Raw genomic sequence first — 21,916 nt, forward strand, 5'->3', positions numbered from 1 at the left:
CAATTAACTATAACTCTTATTTATTAAAATTGTATTAATATGTAAAAACCTAATGTAACTTATATTATCGTTAAATCTTCTCTAATAAAACCAATGAAACTTCAAAATCGTTAAAATTTACAGCTGCACAAGCACACAACTAGTAGTTTATATATTTAAGAAAAAGATTTGACTTAAAGACTTGATAATAGTAAGTACACAAATTGTTAATAAACCTTATTATAAATTGTAAATAAAAACAAAACATTTATGGAAAAACTCGTAAATGAAATGAGAGCTTGTGGGTATGACCTAAAAGTGGAGGAATTGAGGCGAAAGATTATTTGACCCATTGAAACCAAAATCCATACTACACACTCTCTCTCTCTCTAGACGCTAACCCCTCTTCTTCCTTTCTTTCAGTACCCACACGCTCGCTCTTCCTTTCCTTCTCTCTCTCGGCCGCCACAGCCTCCATCCCTCCATTTTCTCTTCTCAATTACCCACTTTTCCTCTTAATTCCCTGTATTTTATCCGCCGATTTCAATCGGTGATATACAAATACAGGTTGGTTTTTCTTTTATACCATCTCTTACTTCGATTCTTACGTTCGTATCAACATTTCTTCTCGAGGGTTTTGCTTAAAATTTATTGGGTTTTGTAGCTGAATCGTTTTTATGTCTATGGTTGTTTGTATATACATGTATGCCTATTGTATATGTCGATTTTTGGGTATTATCTTCTTTAGATTTTCGTCTTTTGTTGTTTGTTTGCCGAGTTATGTGCTCCACTTCATTGTTTAAACGAGTAATGAATTCGTAGATTGGTGGGTGTTTATGAAAATGAGTTTTCATTTTGATTCTTCTGATAGTATGGGTTTATGTTGATGGGTGCACGATAAGAACAACTATTCTTCGTTTTTCTTTTCTTCTGTTTATACTGCTAATTTGGTGTATGGGTGATTTTTATTTATTTGGATTTTAGGTGATTGGGAAGTAGATATGGCTGGGAAATCAAGCAGAGGGCGGAATAAGAAAGGGTCACATAACACCACGAATGCTAGCGAACAGGCGGTCTCATCCAATGGTCATGCTAAAGATAGCTTGAATTCTGTTGAAGAAACGAAGGTGGATACTAATGGAGTCCCAGATTCGACTGAGATACCTGCCACCAAGCCAGATGTCAAGGAGTCAGAGAATGCCAGTTCGGAGAATCAGGCTAAGCAAGGTGAAACTTCTTTAGCAATTGTGCTTTTAACCAGGAGGCTTTACTGTTAATTATTCTTAGAGTTGATAGAAGAGCTTTTCCATTATCTTTTAGTTGCACATATGAAGATTTGATGTTAGACGTAATCGAGTCTTCTATTATATTTGCTACCCTTAATTGCATTGTCGAAATTAGGGCCAATCAGTTGCATTAATCATGATATATCTTCAACCGTGATCATGATGAACCAATTGTAAGATTCTCTTGTTTACGCACCTCATATATGTTCACATGCTTCTTGTTTAATTAAATGACAGATAGAAAAGCGACTTCTAAATAGAAAGATTGGTAAAAATAATAACGAACAAGAAGCTGCATATATTGCAAAAAGAAGGCATTAAATTTGATTTAGCATATGTCATATTGACGGGTTTCTTCATTTTGTGCAACGTCACTCATAGTTGTTTTGTTCTTCTATTTTTTTGGTCATTATTTAGATTTTTTTGTCGGGTTTGGCTCCATTGCGATTCAAGTGGCTGCTCAGTTGTCGATATACATGGCTTGACTTAGTTGATGCTATATACTTCTTTCTATAATTTAAATCAACTTTGCAATGTTTTGAATCATATGGTTTCACTTACCCTAGTGTGGATTTTGTTTTCTGGTGCAGGTGACATTCATCTCTTCCCTGTTCAAGTCAAAACACAAGTTGGTGAAAAGCTTGAGTTACAAGTATGCTATCTTTAACTGTGATTTATTTCCAGGATTTCTTAGTAATAGCATTAGCTTGTTGTTCTTAGTTCAGCGTTGCTAGTTTTGAATGATTACCATTGATCAAATTTGCAGTTGAGTCCCAGTGATTCTGTTATGGACGTGAGACAATTCCTGCTTGATGCTCCTGAAACGTGTTTCTTTACTTGCTATGACTTATTATTGCACACTAAGGATGGGTCGACTCATCATTTGGAGGATTACCATGAAATTTCTGAAGTTGCTGACATTACTGCTGGAGACTGCTCCTTAGAGATGATTGCAGGTATATTACAGCCTTTTGCTTTAGATGTCTTCGCGATTAATGCGATGAGCGTTCTTTATTCGTTCTGACTTGGTAAATGAAAATTTTGCAGCCCTTTATGATGATAGATCTATCAGGGCTCATGTTCATCGTACCAGAGAGTTGCTTTCTCTTTCAACATTGCATTCCTCATTATCAACATCACTTGCTTTGCAACATGAGCTGGGGCAGAATGCAACCGCGAATTCAGGAGGTTTGTTGGCCAGAAAACTTGTCTTTTCTTGATTCATTTCTTGAAGTAGATATCCAACTGATTATCTAAAGTGCTACACAATCAAAATAGATCCCGCCAAAACCGAAGTTTTAGAGCTTGAGAATTTGGGTTTCATGGAGGACGTATCCGGGTCACTTTCAAATTTGTTGTCATCTCCCTCCAAAGAGATCAAATGCGTAGAAAGTATCGTGTTCTCGTCATTTAACCCTCCTCCGAGCTACAGAAGGTTTGTTTCCGATGTTCTTTATGAAGGAATATGGTGAAGTTACTCTTTTTTATTTTATTTCTTAATGGTCTATGTTTTAAACACATGATATTTTACATTCAGGCTTGTTGGGGACCTAATTTATCTGGATGTGATCACTCTGGAAGGCAGCAAGTTTTGTATAACTGGAACTACAACCACGTTTTATGTTAACTCGAGTTCTGGCAATACCCTTGACCCACGACCAACTAAAGCTGCTTCTGAAGCAACTACTCTTATTGGACTCTTGCAGAAGATTAGTTCCAAATTCAAGAAAGGTGAATAAGAATGTTCTATCTATCTTCTCTTTCATATCAGAAACAACTTATCATATCATCTCCTCTGCTTTGTTGTGAGTTTTTTTCCTCTGATATTGTAGCTTTTCGTGAAATGTTGGAACGAAAGGCTTCTGCTCATCCTTTTGAAAACATCCAGTCTTTGTTGCCTCCAAATTCGTGGCTTGGATTGCACCCTGTTCCTGGTAATTTTTATATTTTTCCTCTGTTATTTATAGCTGTTTTGTACCTAAGGAAACTTGTTTCATTCCTTCTTCAACTACGTAAACTGCTGGGGATATTTGTGATTGTATTCTTAAGTCCAAAAATAAAAGTCTCTACTTCGTTTCTGTGCTTTCGGTTCCATAGCTTTCAACTTGGTTACCCACTAGTATAATCAGATCATTTGAATTTTATATTGCTTATTTGAGCATGTGACACCAAATATTTCTACGGTTGTGATATCTTTGTTGAAGAAGTTGCGAGTAATTTGATACTTGGTAACTCATCTTTGGCTTTTTGCAAAACTTTTTACCGATGAGTTCGATTCTTTGTTTTTCTTGCAATCTTTACCATTTTTCTTTTGCTCGCTTCATGTAGATCACAGACGCGATGCAGCTAGAGCAGAAAATTCACTTACTTTGTCCTTTGGGAGTGAGTTAATCGGTATGCAAAGAGACTGGAATGAGGAACTACAATCTTGTAGAGAGTTTCCTCATGCAAGCCCTCAAGAAAGGTGTAATAGTCTCTTCTTTATTGTTATTTTATTTCACAAATTAATTTCTCATTTAAGTGTATATGTGCAATGTTTTTTTGGCTTGGATTTGTCTCGGTTTTTTATGCTGACGTTGTTGTTTATAGGATTCTGAGAGATAGAGCTCTCTATAAGGTATCTTCTGATTTCGTTGATGCTGCAATAAGTGGTGCTATTGGAGTCATCAGCAGATGCATCCCACCAATTAATCCAACCGATCCGGAATGCTTTCACATGTAAGTAGGATAACAAAAGGTGAAACTATTGCCAAATTTCTTTATGTCAGTGGAAACTAATGATGCTCGAAATATGTTCCAAATATGGTTATCGTTCACATAACCATTTAATGTGCATCGTATGATAACAATTTTGTTTCTGGTATTTAGGTATGTTCACAACAACATATTCTTCAGTTTTGCTGTTGATGCGGATCTTGAGCAGCTGTCCAGGAAGCAGTTGTCAGATTCGAACTTGAAGACCGAGAATGCAAATACTTCGTCTGAGAAGACCTCGGTGAAATCATCGAGTGGAGCGGCCAAGGTTAATGGGGAGAAGTCTAGTATCTCGACTACAGAGAATCATAATCTTAACGGTGTTGTGGAATCGGCTTCTGATGCACCATCTGAGGCACAATTGGCTGAGAGTGAACAAGCTACATATGCATCTTCGAACAACGATCTTAAAGGCACCAAAGCATATCAAGAAGCTGATGTTTCTGGATTGTATAATCTTGCCATGGCCATTGTTGACTACAGAGGTCATAGGGTGGTAGCTCAGGTATGCATGTTTTCCGTCAGTGTTAATATACTAGACGATCAGAATTTGATATTATCATCGTGACCATTGTAATGTATGAAGTGTATTTGTGGGACGTTCCTTCTTTTGCTTTTGTACTTTAATGAACGGGTTTCTGCTAACATTAAAACGTGCTTGTTTCTTATTTTCTCCCACAGAGCGTTCTACCGGGAATTTTGCAAGGTGATAAATCAGATTCATTGCTATATGGGTCTGTTGACAATGGCAAGAAGATTTGCTGGAATCAAGATTTTCATGCCAAGGTCAGCAATAATTAAAATTGATCTTTTTTTCCATTTTTGCCCCTTGTCTCTTTGTTTTATGGGCTTTTTGCAGCTTTTATGGGATATATCATATATATTCACCGTATAAGAAGTCAATAGACTTGCTAATTGCTTTTACGGATAAAGTCAAGAAACAATTAGTACATCCTCTTTTTTTGCTACAGAAACAGAGTAGTGAGATTTGGCTCTTGACATACTTCAAGGGACATCCATTTTTTGTTAATTGTGTTGTTATTTTAATTAAAATACAGTACCCATTGTCATGTAAATTGTTCCCAAGATTCAAGAATATATCATCAAGAGAAGGAATTCTTTATGTTGCATATTTTGTTAAATGGAATTTTTTTCGCAACCCTTTTTGTTGATTTTCATAGAAGTTGTGAACTAAACAATACACATACCTGGGATGCGTAATTTGACCAATAAAACTTTCTTTAATCCATCTGACTGAAACATTTAAATTGTTGCCTTAATACTAGTGTCACAACTTCTTTACATATGCTTTTCTGCAAAATATGCTAAACTGTATCTAACTTTAGGTATTGGAAGCTTCAAAGCGCCTCCGAGTGAAGGAACACACGGTTCTTGATGGATCAGGAAATGTTTTTCAAATAGCTGCACCAGTTGAATGCAAGGGGATTGTTGGAAGTGACGATAGGTGATTTTGATACATATATTCATATTAATATCTGTAATTTACGCCCTTCGTAGCAGCATCATCTTAGGATTGTTCTTTTTATTCTGAGATAATTTCTAGCTAAATACTCCCCCGTCCCCAACAAAATGTCCATTATGAAAAAAAGGCCCACAGTTTTAGGAATATGTAATCATTACACTGTTTAATTAACTAAAGGGCCATTCTATCCAGTAATAGAGCGAAATTTTCTCCTTATAAGGGTAAAATGGGAAAGTAGACACTTTTGAAAGTGTGCACTTATTAATTAGATATGGGGACACTTGTTTTGGGATGGAGGGTAACATAAGAAGTTTTTATGTGCTCTATGGTACCAATTTGAACTCAAACTACATGTAGAAAAACCCTTTAACAAGAAAAAGTTCATTTCTAGCCGGTTTATGTTAGCCAACCTCAACGTTTTGGGATAAAAGTTTTAGGGCGGTTGTCCTCTTCCATCTCTTTTTCTCTGATTGATGTCTTTTGCTGCTGGCCATTGCTTCTTTTCTCTCTAATGGCTGCAATGCGTTCACTCACTAGTCTGAAATTTGTAACTTCCTAGCTTTATTAATCTGTTCTATTATGCTTGAATTTATAAGGCGACTCAAGTTATTTATGGTGTGAAATTACAATGTCTAGGCACTATCTTCTGGACCTGATGAGAGTCACTCCTCGTGATGCAAATTATACAGGAGCAAATTCTAAGTTTTGTATTTTGAGACCTGAGTTGATCACTGCCTTTTGCCAGGTATATATTTGTATATTTTGTAGAAATTATTTATAAATATTGTTTGCTCATAATATGTTATTTATATGTGCTGTATGTGAGAAGGCCGAAGCAGCAAAGAGTTCAAAATCTAAAAGTGAGTCAAAGGGAACACTTGAATCTACAGATTCTTCAAAGGCTGATAACGTTGAACAAGTAGACCAAACTGAGACAGCCAAAATTGCTGAAACTCCTGATACTAAGCCGGTAAGATCTTCTTGTCATGCTGATAAGACGATGTTCTTTTCTTAAATCCTCTTTAATCTGCACATCATTCTGTGGGTCCCATTTCTCTTCACGTAAAGTAAATGGGTTCTGTGATCACATTTTGTTGGATCAAAGTAATTGCACGTCCAAGCTGGGCCTATTTGATATTCCCGACCAATAGAAACACTCTAAACACTCCACATTTGTCATATATTTCATAGATCATCCTAGATATCATATTCGTGGATTAAGATTCACTTTCAAGATTTTCTTGGTGTTGAAACGGCACACCAAATAAACGGGACCCACATAATAGAAATGTCAAACGATCCATATGAATAGAACTATATCACTCTTTCTCTCCAAACGCGTGTCCTTTTGCTATAGATTTTTAGAAAGGTAGTTCTATTTACAAAGAAAGTTATATTCTACTCGATGATCACCATAGATTCTTGTTTCTAACTTCAGCTGGGTAAAGTTTGTAACCCATAAATTTCTTAATAGTTGATGCTTTTTTAATAGATTTAAAAAGCTTCCGAAGTTTGAATTATGTTTATGAAATGCTAGGTTACAATACTGATAAATTTGCTTGCAATAATATTTGTTTAATATACTATTTGTCGTGCAGAACGAGTCAGAAGATGATAAAATGTTTGTTGAAGAATTGGGTTCTAAGTCTGCTGACATGGAAGATAAATCCGAGGATATACGGTTTAACCCTAATGTATTTACGGAATTTAAATTGGCTGGGAGTCCTGAGGTAATCTGTTTCTTCTTGGTGACGTGAATGTGGTTCTTTATGTCCATAACATGCTCTCATGCCGGAATGTAACAGGAGATCGCTGCTGATGAAGAAAGTGTACGGAAGGTCAGTTCATACCTCAAGGATGTCGTCCTTCCGAAATTTATACAAGATCTTTGCACGCTTGAAGTGTCACCAATGGATGGCCAGACACTGACCGAAGCACTGCATGCCCATGGAATTAATGTTCGCTATATTGGCAAAGTAAGATCAGCCGTTTTGTTTCTTCTAGCTTATTGTCTTAATTACTAAGATCTAAAAGTTGATTATATCATTACCTTTTAGTGGCAAATCATCAAAATTTCGTGGTTAGTTTTTTATGATGATTGATATAAGTTTTTATATTATTTCCCAGGTAGCTGATGGTACGAAGCACTTGCCACATTTATGGGATCTTTGTTCCAACGAGATTGTCGTTAGATGTGCAAAACACATCCTTAAGGTGAATTTGTTTATCATAATGTTACTTAACCGACGCTTATAAGCCGAATTTGTTTGTGTTCTACCAGTGGGCCCATGGCCAAGATGTAGTAACATTGAACATAGATAAAAACGAACTGGCCAATATGTTATCAACAACGGACTAACTAATATGCTTCCTTCATCCCACGAAAAGATGCAAATTACCCTTCAATGAAAGACAAAACTAAGGATTCTTTCCCCGATCAATATCATCTATTTATTTGTTTTGACATAATGAGTTATTGGGTCGCTTTTTATTTGGAAGTTGTTCCGAAAACAAAATTGGTGAAATTTTCATGTGAACCCCAAGGAGGAAGTTTTGCAGTTTTCATGGAATGGAGGGAGTATTGACCGTCAATGATAGCATTTAAATGTGATTGATAGATGTTGAAAACTAGCTTTTGCTTGCATTTTATTGCTCTTCGATGACGTAAATGCTTTTTTGGTTATACAGGATATCTTAAGAGATACAGCTGATCATGATATTGGGCATGCAGTTGCTCATTTTTTCAATTGTCTATTTGGAGATTGCCAAGCAGTCTCTGGAAAAGCTGTTGCTAATACTACACAGTCAAAAAATCAGAAGAAGGTCGACAATCACTCCTTTCTATTCCTTTAAAATTCAATTTTGTAGTCTTCAGATCACTAGATGTTTGTTAATAGTCACTTTGTTTAATTCTGGTTACATGTTTAGTGGTATAACGTGTTATTTTTTTTAATCATCTTCACTTTATTTTCCTCTTGGTGGGCCCATCTCAGTGATCTTACGTAAATGGGACCAAAAATAAAGTCTTTAGCCTAGAGGAGTTGAAATTCTTATATTTGTTGATGGAACGTGTAACGAAATGTGTAGCAGGACCTTTCGGGAAATCAAGCTTCAGGAAAATCGTCAAAAGGGCACTCAAGGTCAAAAGCTGGAAATGCTACTAGTAGAAAACAAGCGACCTGTATGAATCTTAGTTCCGAAAGTTTGTGGTCTGATATCCTTGAATTTGCAAAAGCTAAATACCAGGTAATATAAACTTGGATCAACCCATATCAATTTTTTTTGAGATTAGTCCTTTATCCCGTTATCGTATTGTTTCATGTTTTAACTTTGTCCTTCGTTTGCAGTTTGAATTGCCGGAGGATGCAAGGTCACGTGTGAAGAAAATTTCAGTTATTCGCAACCTTTGCCTGAAGGTACCTACCAACTATTTTAGCTTCTGATACTAATTATTTACAATAATCATGTTGATTTCTATGAGAATAGAACTGATCTGTTAAACTGCCTTTAACAGGTGGGGGTGACCATTGCTGCCAAAAAATACGATCTTAGTGTAGGAACACCTTTCCAAACGTCAGATATATTAAATCTTCAACCTGTAGTGAAGCATTCAATACCCATTTGTTCAGAAGCAAAAGAACTGGTGGAAACGGGAAAGGTCCAGTTGGCTGAGGTTCGTTTTGTTCTTTCTCGTTCAGGAACGCCTTTTTCGTTGTGGGCGTTTATATTGGAATGTAGGGAGAAGTTATCTTACTTTGAAAACAATTTTCAGTCTCGATAATTTGCTGTCATCTACTTGCAGGGGATGCTTAATGAAGCGTACACTTTATTTACGGAAGCTTTTACAATACTTCAGCAGGTATATTTTCTGATGTCTTTCGTCTCATGTGCCCATGTGGGTGTGGTCGAAATGGTTGTTTTATGTCCATTTTAGTGGCTTCGTTTTTATACTTAATTATGAAATACAGGTCACAGGTCCAATGCATCGTGAGGTTGCTAACTGCTGCCGGTATGATTTTAACTTAAAAGTTTAATATGAGAAATCTTGTCGAAATTTTCATCATGGTGTCCATTTTAGATGATCAATTTAACAATTTTTTGGAAGATATTAATTGATATCTTACTAGATGATTCAGTTAAGTTGTGACCAAAGATCTACTTTTTAACATTGTTGTTTTTTTGCTTATAGTTATCTTGCCATGGTTCTTTATCATGCCGGAGACATGGCTGCAGCCATTATGCAGCAGCACAAGGAACTTATTATAAACGAACGGTGCCTTGGTCTCGACCACCCTGACACAGCTCACAGGTGCTGACATTTTTTTGTTGTTTTTTGCATTTGCTTTAAGCCCGATTACTCAAATCTAGTTTATCAAAATTTAGCATATCCGCTTTTCTCTCTTTCAATTTTTATAGCTATTGCTTACCCCATATCCAGCTTTTTGAATGTTAACATTTCTGAACTTTCCGCTTCCACACACTTTTCACTAGTGGAGGGTCTTCAAGGAAACAACCGCTCTACTTTTTAGGGTAGAGCCCAGGTCTGTGTACTACTTTTTAGGAGGGATTTACTGGGCTCATTTGCTACGTCAAATTTTGATTTTAATAGCATGTGCTTGTCATGTGATCACAAAGTTGAGAGACTCACAGTTTGAATTAGCAAAATTTTATAGACTTTTGTTTGTGGCTGTTTGTGTTGTATTGTAGAGTGGTATTTTTTTTAATCGATTTATGATGTGTAACCATCTTTTACAGCTACGGAAACATGGCCCTGTTCTATCATGGACTCAACCAGTCGGAACTTGCATTGCGGCACATGTCTCGTGCACTGCTCCTATTAAGTTTGTCGTCCGGCCCTGATCATCCCGATGTTGCTGCAACTTACATTAACGTTGCAATGATGTATCAAGACATCGGAAAGATGAACACGGCTCTTCGTTATTTACAAGAAGCATTGAAAAAAAACGAGAGGCTTTTGGGAGAGGAACATATCCAAACTGCCGTGTGCTATCATGCACTTGCAATCGCATTCAACTGTGTCGGAGCCTACAAGCTGTCTCATCAGGCATGGAAATTTAGCTACCTTTGTTCTATTTTTTGTGCATTAATGGTTATATTATCAAGTGATTAACTATTCAGACCATCACATTTGCCTTTTGTCGCAAACACACGTTGTTCCCCCAAAAGTGTAAAAAGGAACACATAGTTTTGTGAAAATATGTGGAACCCCGTTAGATTACTCTCTAAAAGAGCCCTCGAGGAGTGAAGGGAGGTTCCAATATATATTGAGGAGAAAGGGTCCGAGTCTAACTAATGTGGGGTTCCAACAGGCCCCTTCCAAAAGAGGCTAGATGGGCACAAATTGTGAATTCCTTAGAGTGGTAGATCTTGGCTCTGATACTTGCTACAACAAATTGGGTTTACAGGCTGCTAAAAATGTCCCAATGGACTGCTTTATAGAACTTAAAACGTTGCAACATAAAACCAAGTACAACGTCTCCAAAAATGTTATATACTCTTGTATCATCAGTGGTGTTTATATCAACTGAAAAATGATTTCTTTGCCAATAGCATGAAAAGAAGACGTACGATATACTCGTCAAGCAACTCGGAGAGGATGACTCCAGGACGCGTGACTCACAGAACTGGATGAAAACTTTTAAAGTGCGGGAAGCGCAGGTAGAAATGTGTTTCCTCATATATTTTATGCTGTTTTATTGTAGTTATGTTTCTGTTGATAACTTTGTGATGATATGACAATAGATGAATGCACAAAAGCAGAAAGGACAAGCTGTAAATGCTGTTTCTGCTCAAGCAGCAATCGATCTCTTGAAGGTATGTAACGAACTCCACCCTCGGGCGCATGCTTAGTTGATGGTTTTGTGTCTAGTAAACATGCCATTTGTCCCGATCTAGCCATAAGGGTGCGTCTGGTATTTGGCACTTACAGGGTATAGAAAAGTACAAAAACTTTGTTGTCTCACATTTGGCATGACATTAGACCGAGACAGGGCAGGATGTTAGTGGGTTCCACCATACTAGGTGGAACAAAAATCTGGAGAAAAGATTGATAAATTACTAAACTACCCATGCCACTTAAAGGCACCCTCATTGGGCAACTGATATCTAACGTTTTTAAACTAGCACGAAAATGCACTATCGGAACTGGGCAAAACCGATCCATTGATTTGTCTTCGTGTCATTTTCTTTCATTACAAAGTCATGGTTTTTTATCTATGGAGACTGAATATCATGTTTCTTGATCCTGCTATTGAAACACCGATGTTTGTACAGGCTCACCCTGACTTGATACAAGCGTTCCAAGCCGCATCTGGGGGAGCTTCAGGTAGTAACAGTAACAACACGGTTGCCGGGGAAACCTTTCCTCGAGGTCGGGGAGTGGATGAAAGAGCTGCTCGTGCCGTTGCAGAGGCAAGGAAGAAAGCTGCCGCCAGGGGTCTATTAATACGACCACACGGCGTCCCTGTTCAGGCTCTGCCGCCACTCACCCAGCTTCTCAACATAATCAACTCAGGCATGACACCTGAAAACAGTGTTGGTGACGACACCAATGGGGCAACCGATGCCCAAACCCCTGAGGAGCCGGCCAAACCAGAGCGACAAGGTCAGACACCGGTGGGTTTAGGTGCAGGATTAGGTGCATTGGACCCAAAGAAACAGAAGCAGAACCCGAAGTAAGTTTGATTTTAGATATTTCTAACGTTTTACTGAAGGAAGTAGCAGAGTGAGGATATTATTATGTTGGATTAAGTTGGGATTTTTTTGAGGGGTTCATTCTTTTTTCAATAATTATGGGTGATGAAGCTATTATTAGCAGAAAGCGAGTATTTCTTGCGCTCTTTTTTAGTTGTAATTTTGGCGAGTGTGTCGATGGAATGGCACATGTAAAACTTCACATATCGAACGATGTTTTTGTCTAGCCCAATTACTCATAAAATTCTGGCTGCAAACCTTACTTGCTTATGGTTATCAACATCACTGTGGTTTGATCTTGTTACGTGTTAACTTGAAAATTTATTTTAAAGATGGGTTGTATTTGCGGGTCAAATTTAAGACATGCTTAATGTAAATCATTCAGAATGTATTTAATGAAAATCAAACAAAACCTCCTCTTAATTGGTTAGCCATGTATAAATACTAGAACAATGTAGTGAGATACATCTTTGATTTTAATATTTTGTTTTATTTTTCTCAGTCGATGTGTAATACGGTTTTAAGTGATTTTGAGAAAACGATAATGTTTTTATTTGTGAATAAAATATAAATATAAAGATATATCATAAAAAATTTGAAAAAAGATATTGATATTGGTATCAACCTAACTATTTATTTTTATTTTTTTGTGTATTTTGTGATTAATTTTTTTTATTTTTGGTTTAATAATATAATTTTTTATAAATATAATAATTAAGTATTTTGTTACAAATCAATGGTTATCCTGATTATATTTTAGATATTTTATATTTATATAAGATATTTATCTTTTATTTAATTATGTTTATCTGCAGTTAGTTATATAAATTTAACATAAAGTTTTAATAAGTTGTACTTACGTACAATTTACTTGTAATCTTGAATTTTAAGTAATGTGCATCAATAAACAATACTTTATGCATAAAAACGGTTTTTAAAAGTTTTAGTCAAATAATTTATAATATAACTAGAATGATACTCGTGTAATGCATCGAGACACGTTTCGATTTCAATGTTTTATTATTATTTTTATCTATGTCAATATAATACGGTTTATGTAGTTTTTAGAAAACGATAATGTTTTTATTTTTAAATAAAATATCATAAAAATTTGAAAAAAAATATCGATATTAGTATCAAATTAACTATTTAAAAGTTCTTGTTTTGTATAATTTTTTAATTCAATTTTTTATTATAATTTAATTTAATGTGACACAGTAACTTAATTTTGGTTTAATAATATAATTTTTAATAAAKATAATAATTAARWATTMTGTTAGAWYTCAATGATTATYCTAATTATATTTTAGATTTTTTTATATTTAAAATGAGATATTTATCATGTATTTGATTATATTTAAATGTAGTTAGTTACATGAATTTAAACATGGAGCTTTAATAAGTTGTACTTACGCATAATTTACTAGTAATCTTAAATTTTAAGTAATATGTATCAATAAACAATACTTCATACATAAAAAATGGTTTTTAAGAGTTTCTATCAAATGCTTTATGATATAGTATAGATATTAGTGTACTAGGGTATTCCAGTGAAAAGAGAATCTTATAACGAGAAGCATAAGAAGAGATTTTCACTTTAGGATCAATTCTAATTGAATCTTAACATTTTTACTGCACCAGACCAATTCCTTTCTAAAATATAATTCATAGGTGGACATGAGACTAAAAGTGATCAATGATTCTCATCATAACTTTATTTCTCATACGATTCTTCGTCTGCTGTACCATATATAACTATATAGTTTATTTGTGGCTTGTTCATCCAGGTAACAAGGCACTCGTACAACAACGACAACACAACTCTCCCCATGCCACCATCGGCCAAGGAAAAAGGAAAACGGGGAAAATGAAAAGGATTGTTAGCCCCTCTTCTTTGTAACACCTCTAAATTTCAGGAAATAATAGTAAATTTGAACCTCTACGAAAACCGTGTATTACAACATCTGAGTATTTACCCAAAAGGGTATTAATATTTACAAGATAGCGCATAACAAAAACTAAGTATCAATAGTTCTGTTGATTTTTATTCGATTCTAGTAGAAATAGAATTAAGTCAGGGGTTACTACAACCACCAAAGACTGCTACCTTCAAAATGTAAGACGTCACTTCCAAAAATGTTATCCCCACTTGTGCCTTCAAATGGCACTCTAAGCTCAATTCACCAACCTTTAGGTCCGCATTGCTACGACTTATTATACATGGTGGTAGTAAAAAGTGTTAGACTTAACGTCTAGTAAATCAAAACAATATATATCAACACATAAACGGTTTAGAGAGTAGAACATTTATAAAGAGTCACCTCCTTTGAGGTGTGGGTCAATCTTTGTAAATGAATTACCATTGCCCCTAACCATATCTTTTAAGGCAAGACAATGTAACAAACGGTTTATCTTGCGATAACGGGGGAACTCGATTCCATCCAGTAGCGGAACACAAAATAAGACATGTTATGACGTTGACGAGGGTTCACCATGAGGCCCACAATCCCCAGTAATTACTCCTATTATGATTAAGATAAGAACATCAAAACTACTTACTTAGATGGTCCCCAAGTTACAAGATAGAGCATCAAAGCTTCTCATTATCTAAAGTCAAAGATTCTGGAATTAATGATACCAAGAAGCTTGTCTCTTGATAGTGTATGAGCTATGCATATGAATCCAACGCAACAAACCATATTGTACAATATACATGCTTCAACATACAACAAGTACCACCAAAGGGCCTTTGGCCTAGCGGTATCGTAGTCATTGGCCTCTTAGGAGGTCAAGGGTTCAAACCTCACCAAAGGTGAGTTTTAATCTCATTAGGTCTAAAACTTCATAAAAGGATTCAAGCTTTTCCCAAAAATCCCATACAAACTATAACATATGAATCAACCAAATCTCAAAACGTTGAGGAAATCCATAGTAGAGTTGTTTAAGACATAGATAAAGCTTTAAAATGTAGAATGAACGCTCAAATAGGTTTTTAGGGGAAAAACCCCAGAAACCAAGTCAAATATAACAAGACGAAGAAGGAGATCTTGAAGCTTTTACTCCAAGACTTGAACTCGAGCTTCCAAGGCTATTAGATGCTTTGAAATCAATGATATTGGTGCTTCAAAAGTTCTCTAGACGAAATAAATGTGAAGAGAAATGAGTTGGTATGAGAATTTATGAGTTCTAGCCTAAAAATCTCGATTTATGCATTGCAGCCTTCCCGCGACCTTGTCCTGAAACCCTAAGACCCTAGGATCACGGCACAAGGGTTGCCCGCATCATGATCTTCACAAACAGAAAAGTCGTGCGGCTAATGCCGCGACCTAAGTTGCGCGCCAACCCGCACAAGCTACCGTTTCAGTCCTAATTTGATCTTTTTCTTGGATCTCTTTTGGCTAATTTCATACCAACACAAACACCCACAAAATACACTTAATAGATGGTAAATACACTTAATAAGTGGTGTTCTGAGGTTGAAATATAATACAAAAACCCTGAAATGTTACATACCAAAAATTTAGGTGTTACAACTGTTTTATTCACTTTCTATTTCACTTTCTCCTAATTAGTCTCAAAGTAGCCAATATTTTGTAAGTTTCGGTTTCACAACTTGTGAAATGTGCACTTTATATTAAAATATGATTCTGGTAGACCATTTCGCCAGTTGTCAAGCAAGTTTCGCAAACATATCCTATCAGTATCATATTTAATTCATAAAAAAAGATACATTTTACACGTTACGCAATGGACATTTGCGAAATCTTTGCTATTTTGTTCCAATTGAAAGAGAGGGCAAAAAAGTGAACCACAAGGGTTATGGATTTGTGGCGTAGTGGTTGAGGTCCTGGTGATATCCCATTGGCCCAGGGTTCAACTTCAAACATACACAAGGATTGTGCCACTAATATTATCAAGACTGATTTCTTGCAGTCGAGATTAGTACAAGCATAGCCTGAGACTTCCTTCCAAAAAGACTATTTTGAGACCGATTTCAATATTTTTTGGATCCAAGTTGAACCTGTTGTAAGTTTGTTCAACAAAACACTAGTACATTTTTTCTTTGATCTTATATGCTTTTCTGTTGCATTTCGAGATTATCTTTGTATGATTTTAGTTATAAATAATATCTATTGAAACCCTTATAACCGTGTTTTAAATTATGTGTGAAACAAATAAAGTAAGATATAATAGAGTAAAATACAAAGTTACAATTAATTAAGAAATACGAGACAAGATCACATAATTGAAAGCATTAGATTGTTGTTGTTTTACAATTAAGAACGACCTCGACGAACGAACCGTCTATCTTGAATTCCGAGTTTCGGCTCTCACTCTTATATTTTACCATATTTACTAAAATAGGTAAAAACCATTAACTTTGTGTTTTTGATAGTTTGATATAACTTTTTATAACAAACCATTCAAATATAATCATTTAATTTCTTTTTTACACAACTGTTATTTATAAATACATAACATCGTAATTTATTGTGTGATCATAAAATTCCTCCACTTAACCCTATTTTTGGGAGTAGTTTGGTAATGCTCCTCGTATTTAGCGAGTGACGTGAAGTTTCTGCGTTCGTTTCATCAAGTTTTTATCGTAGAGAACACCTCAAATTACTTGTTCGTCATTCACATAAAAAAATGAGGGATTTACACATTTGGTCCCTCGTGAATGACTCATTTTTGGTTTTCGTCCCTCAAAATCATAAAGTACATCGGTGGTCCAGAAAACATGTTTCGGGGTCCGATCCAGTCCCTCACACTAACATCACTAAAATATCTTTGTTAACCTTGTTATGTGCCTCTGACGTGATTAGCATTTTTGTCTTTTTACCCCTATTTATATTTTCTTTCAAAACATATATAATTAAATTTAGTTTTTTATGCCTTTTCTTTTTCTTTTAATTCGAACATCGTGGACACTCAGTAACTGCCCCCTTCTCCCTCCTTGTCGAATCCCCATCCAGATTTGGAAACTATAGGCGCTATGAAGATCTAAGCAAGAAAAAAAATGGTCAAAGATGATGGAAACCGTCTAATGGCTTTTATTTCCCAAACCTACAAATCTGGAAACAATCCCCCACCCCCGATAGCACTGTTTCTCTCGAAGATGATGGTCGAAGGTGCACGACTCCCTTTCCTCACTCCTCTCCTCCGATTAAACCCCCACTTTCTCCGACATATTTTGTTTCTTCTCTCGTTCAAAACCACCATCTAGGGTTTTTTTGGTTTTCAAATCAACCATCCAAGCAAAGGCATTCGATTTTGGTTTTTTAGAACCAAACTAGAAGTTGGATGGTTTTCTTGATCTGATGATGGTGTTCTTGAATGATTTATGACGATAGTTTCGATATCATATATGTTTCTTGTTCTTGATTTAGGGTTTTAGAATCGGTTATCAGATTTTGTTTTTGATTTTGGGGTTGTGAGATGGATCAATTTCCAGGTCATGTTCAATGGGTTGAGAATTTAGATGCTCTTCTTAACAACGCTCATGTTTTCACATGTTAAGATTTTGTTTTTGTTTTATATTTCGTTATAGCCGGGTTATTTGATTATAATGATTGGAGTTCTTTTTGAAAACATTGGTAAGTTGAGGATTTTTTTTTTTTTGTATATGCTTAAATTATCATTTTTTTTTAAAATCCCCCACCGCATCAATTGTTTAAAATGGTTTTTATATGAGATATTCTTAATATCTCATAATTATATTTGAAGCGGGTGAAAATTTTATTGTATGTGCTTCATGGGTGCAAATCAAACAGGAGGAGAGAACTAAATTGATTTGTGATTTCTACGTGGGAGATTGTTGCTATTTCATCTTCTTATCATCATCTCTTTATGATTAAGGTGGATTTATTTTTTATGAACTTTCCCTATTTGGAATCTGGTTATAGAATCGTGTGGTACCTTATATGAGATGATGTTGTAAATCTGTTTTGATGTCAAAATTTGGCAAAATTATGGGTTTTTGATACGTTTATATCGTGTGTGGAAATAAGTGTGACATATCAAAGAGATGTGTATTAGGGTGTCATATCAAGAAAAAGTTATACTAGGATACGGATGACATATCAAGAAGAGATGTATATCAGTACAAATGTGACGAAATCATTAAGTTATAAAATTTGGGTTTTGATCAAATGTTCATAATTATCGCATCCTTATGATATGATAACTTAGGGTTGTCGCATCTGTGTGATGCGAAAATTTTGAGTTGTCGCATCCTATTGACGCAATGAAATGTGGTTATCGCACCTATATGATGTGAGGAGTAAGTTTATTGCATCTTTGTGATGCGACAAAGTTGATTTATCGCACCCGTGTGATGCGACAACTTGGGTTTATCGTATCAGTATGGTGCGATGAGTTGTGGTCCTCGCACCTATGTGTTGCGAGGAAATGGGGTGTCTCATCCATGTGATGCGAAAAAATTATATACTCATGTATATGATGTGACAAGTTTATTTCATAACGTGTTCATTAAGTTATTTGGGTAATAGGATGCAATAAATGAGGTTTGTTATATCAAAATAATTTAAAGAAGAAATTATAAATATTTTTAAAAATAATTGAATTACATTTTTATTAATCGATTATTATAAAACAAATCCTTTAAACATTTTTTAAAACCTTATTGTATACAATTTTATGAAATCTCATTAAATCCCGAGCACTTCCTAAGGACTTCAAAATCCTATATTTGAATGATTTCGATTAAATCCAAGGATTTTAAATTCAGACAATTCAACAAACCAAACATGAGATTGAAATGGATATGAAATGCAAATCTCCTCAAATCCATTTCATCCCTTCAAATCAAACCGGACCGAAATGATATAGAAACAGAAAAACGTACGATTTTGTATTTGTTAAAAGATTGAGGACCTGTTTGGCTTTTGAAACATTAAGAGGAGTTAAATTGAAAAATATTTATCGTGGAACCTCCTGGAAGGACTCTCGAACACGCTATGTACACGTGTCATATTTCAATTTGCTGCAATCACACCACACGGATTATAATCTGCACATTTTGGACGGACTAAAATCAGTTCCAAATTTTCATAATCCCGCGAACCTACAGTCCTACACACATATATATACTCCTCCTATGTACCAAATAGTTCACCCATCTCATCTCTCTCTGTGCATTTTACCTTTTCTAGATCTTAACCTGCAATGGCTCGTACAAAGCAAACTGCTCGCAAGTCAACCGGAGGAAAGGCTCCAAGGAAGCAACTCGCCACCAAGGCTGCTAGGAAATCAGCTCCGGCGACTGGCGGAGTGAAGAAGCCCCACAGATTCCGTCCTGGAACGGTGGCGCTTCGTGAAATCCGAAAGTACCAGAAGAGTACGGAGCTTTTGATCAGGAAGCTTCCGTTCCAGAGACTGGTTAGAGAAATCGCACAGGATTTCAAGACTGATCTGCGGTTCCAGAGTAGCGCTGTCGCTGCGCTCCAGGAAGCAGCGGAAGCTTATCTGGTTGGGCTTTTTGAGGACACAAATTTGTGTGCGATTCACGCAAAGAGAGTGACGATTATGCCCAAGGATATTCAACTTGCTCGAAGGATCCGTGGCGAGAGGGCTTGATTGAATCATATCATTCCATTTGTTGGATTGGTAAGATTCTGGATCTGGCGATAAATGGTTTTGGGTAGAGTTTGGTCAATAGGGCTCCATGCAACTCATCTGTTTTGCTATTGGGATTTTGTAGTTTCATGCTATAAATTAATAATATATATAAAGCGATGCTATATTAATGAATCAATTACAGATCTGAAATCTTGTTTGAAATTGGTTGCTTTATTTCACGATGAATCTACATATTTAATCTACCCCAACCAAAATATGGTCTTCCCAAGAAGTTCATGCCCTTTAAAATCCATTTGGGATGCCATTGAAACATTAAGTTTGGTGAATGGATTATAATATTATCGTTTACTTGGTCTATGATCAAGTTTGTTACCTTGCGATTGGGAATATTATTGTTTTTGAGCAAAAAATTTGGTATATAGTATTAGAGTTCTATTGTTTGGGTTGGGTTTTGCTGTTTTGGTGAAAATGAAAATTATAATGAAAAGCGTAAAAAAAAAAATCTTTATCTTTAGGTTAATTTACTTGAATCTTAATATTAATAATTTGCGATGTCCGTCATTTGCTTTGACAAAGTGGTGCTCTTTCTTAATGAAATACAATCCAGGTGTTTCGTTAGGGATCTAATGGGAAATCCCAATGAAATGAAGTATCTGTATCAAGTCGAAAAACAATTGTTTAGAGCTTTCTTTCTTCTTTCATAATCCACGATTTTACCTTGGATTTACAATAACCAATAGATTATTTTGGTCAACACAATTGATTATACTCCGTCTTAAATCAAACTGTCAAGTAACCACGGAAATGAGAGCATTAAAAAAGCAAGAGGACGATCTCATGAGTAATTTTTGCATGTGTTTACGTATAATAAATACAAATTTTCAATTCTCGATTCTAGTATTGATCGAAAGGTTATACATTTAGGTTCGGTATTATAGGTCAATACACACACATTTTTGTACTTCAAAAAAGTAAACTACAGAAATAATCACAATAATTTTTTTTGAAAGTCATCCCTCACATTAACTTTGTTTAATGATATTCGTTAGCGAGATGCATTTTAGTCTTTTTTCCACTCTTTTTTATCTTTCCGTTTATCTGTGAAATAATTATCGACGTACGAATGTTTAATGCATACCAACCCCCACCCCTCTTGTTCTTCCTCTCGCCACCCTCACAATCTTACGATCTTCTTCGACCATCTTCTTTGGTAAACCAAATATTAAATCCGAAACCTAAATTCCAAACTTCGAATCAGAAACCTAAATCAATCACAAACGTGAAACTTAAATAAAAACCCTAACTAAAATGAAAAATCGTGTGTAATATGTTGTGAGTAACGAGAGGAACAAAAGAAACTTTTCCTTCCGTTTGAAGTGTCTAAGTAGAGGATTTAGATCCCTCTTCACCAAGTAATCATGCAACTAGACATCTAATCAGTTAATCAAAACCGAACACGATAAACTGAACGTGAAATCAATTCAAACTACAAAAAGCTTCGTCATGCATGAAAAACTTATTCAATCTCAGTACAGATAACATAAAACAAAATTTACAAAAATACCAACCAAACTAGCGTATTTTAAATTTTTTGACAACTAGGCGCAGTCTATGTAATCAATATCTACGTCGTCAAACGCAACGTGATTATCAAGTTGCATATCACAATACGTATAAAATAGAAAAAAAGTAAAGGAAATAATTCATTACGCTAATCAAAACAAAACCAAAATTCGTTGCATTTTAAGACATTTTATGTTAAAAAATATTACATATTTTGAATATAACTTGTACCACTTCCATGCTGGTTATTGAATACTTATATCTACCAAGACAGAATTCTACACACCAAAGATAACAGAGTAAATTATATTTTGGTCTTTATAGTTTATTAAAGTTTGTGATTTTTATACCTATGGTTTAAAAATTATGGCTTTTATCTGTATCATTTATAATTTACTAGTTGTGTACCCGCGCAATGCGGCGGGAGCCATGRATTTTAACGATTTTGAAGTTCCACTGATTTTATAAGATAAGAATTAACGATGATATAGGTTACACTTGGTCTTTACATATTAATACAATTTGAATAAATAAG

The 21,916-nt window shown here is 35.3% G+C and overlaps 2 protein-coding genes across 3 annotated transcripts in view; both read left to right on the forward strand.

Annotated features, from left to right (window-relative positions):
* Nucleotides 1-359: 359 nt before the first annotated feature.
* LOC112519082 (clustered mitochondria protein) lies at nucleotides 360-12,484 on the forward strand. Of its 2 annotated transcripts, none has more exons than XM_025127051.1 (29): nucleotides 360-546; nucleotides 964-1,206; nucleotides 1,856-1,917; nucleotides 2,032-2,221; nucleotides 2,313-2,453; nucleotides 2,544-2,700; nucleotides 2,803-2,996; nucleotides 3,098-3,199; nucleotides 3,594-3,729; nucleotides 3,855-3,983; nucleotides 4,134-4,524; nucleotides 4,701-4,805; nucleotides 5,366-5,484; nucleotides 6,139-6,247; nucleotides 6,332-6,472; nucleotides 7,101-7,232; nucleotides 7,308-7,478; nucleotides 7,630-7,716; nucleotides 8,191-8,325; nucleotides 8,590-8,748; nucleotides 8,850-8,918; nucleotides 9,017-9,175; nucleotides 9,305-9,361; nucleotides 9,471-9,511; nucleotides 9,692-9,811; nucleotides 10,258-10,567; nucleotides 11,074-11,181; nucleotides 11,266-11,337; nucleotides 11,797-12,484. In XM_025127051.1, exons 2-29 carry the CDS (start codon nucleotides 981-983, stop codon nucleotides 12,199-12,201), a joined length of 4,227 nt encoding a protein of 1,408 aa, XP_024982819.1. In that variant the 5' UTR covers nucleotides 360-546; nucleotides 964-980; the 3' UTR covers nucleotides 12,202-12,484. The 2 variants fall into 2 exon arrangements, with proteins under 2 accessions (XP_024982819.1, XP_024982820.1); XM_025127052.1 differs by having other exon boundaries at nucleotides 8,593-8,748.
* Nucleotides 12,485-19,358: 6,874 nt separating this feature from the next.
* Nucleotides 19,359-21,916, forward strand: part of LOC112520040 (histone H3-like centromeric protein cpar-1) — a 4,662-nt gene continuing 2,104 nt past the window's right edge. The window contains exon 1 of the mRNA XM_025128344.1: nucleotides 19,359-19,809. Within this exon, the coding sequence (XP_024984112.1) occupies nucleotides 19,405-19,809 (405 nt within the window). The 5' untranslated portion in view covers nucleotides 19,359-19,404. The remainder of the gene's footprint in view (nucleotides 19,810-21,916) is intronic.

This window comes from Cynara cardunculus (genome assembly GCF_001531365.2).
Source record: "Cynara cardunculus var. scolymus isolate 2C chromosome LG 10, CcrdV1, whole genome shotgun sequence".
Classification (NCBI taxonomy): domain Eukaryota; kingdom Viridiplantae; phylum Streptophyta; class Magnoliopsida; order Asterales; family Asteraceae; genus Cynara; species Cynara cardunculus.

Coding starts and splice junctions, on each gene's coding strand:
- LOC112519082 (XM_025127051.1), top strand. CDS start 981: ATGGCTGGGAAATCAAGCAGAGGGCGGAATAAGAAAGGGTCACATAAC. Junction 4,525..4,700: donor GTCATAGGGTGGTAGCTCAG/GTATGCATGTTT, acceptor TTTCTCCCACAG/AGCGTTCTACCGGGAATTTT. Junction 8,326..8,589: donor AGTCAAAAAATCAGAAGAAG/GTCGACAATCAC, acceptor CGAAATGTGTAG/CAGGACCTTTCGGGAAATCA.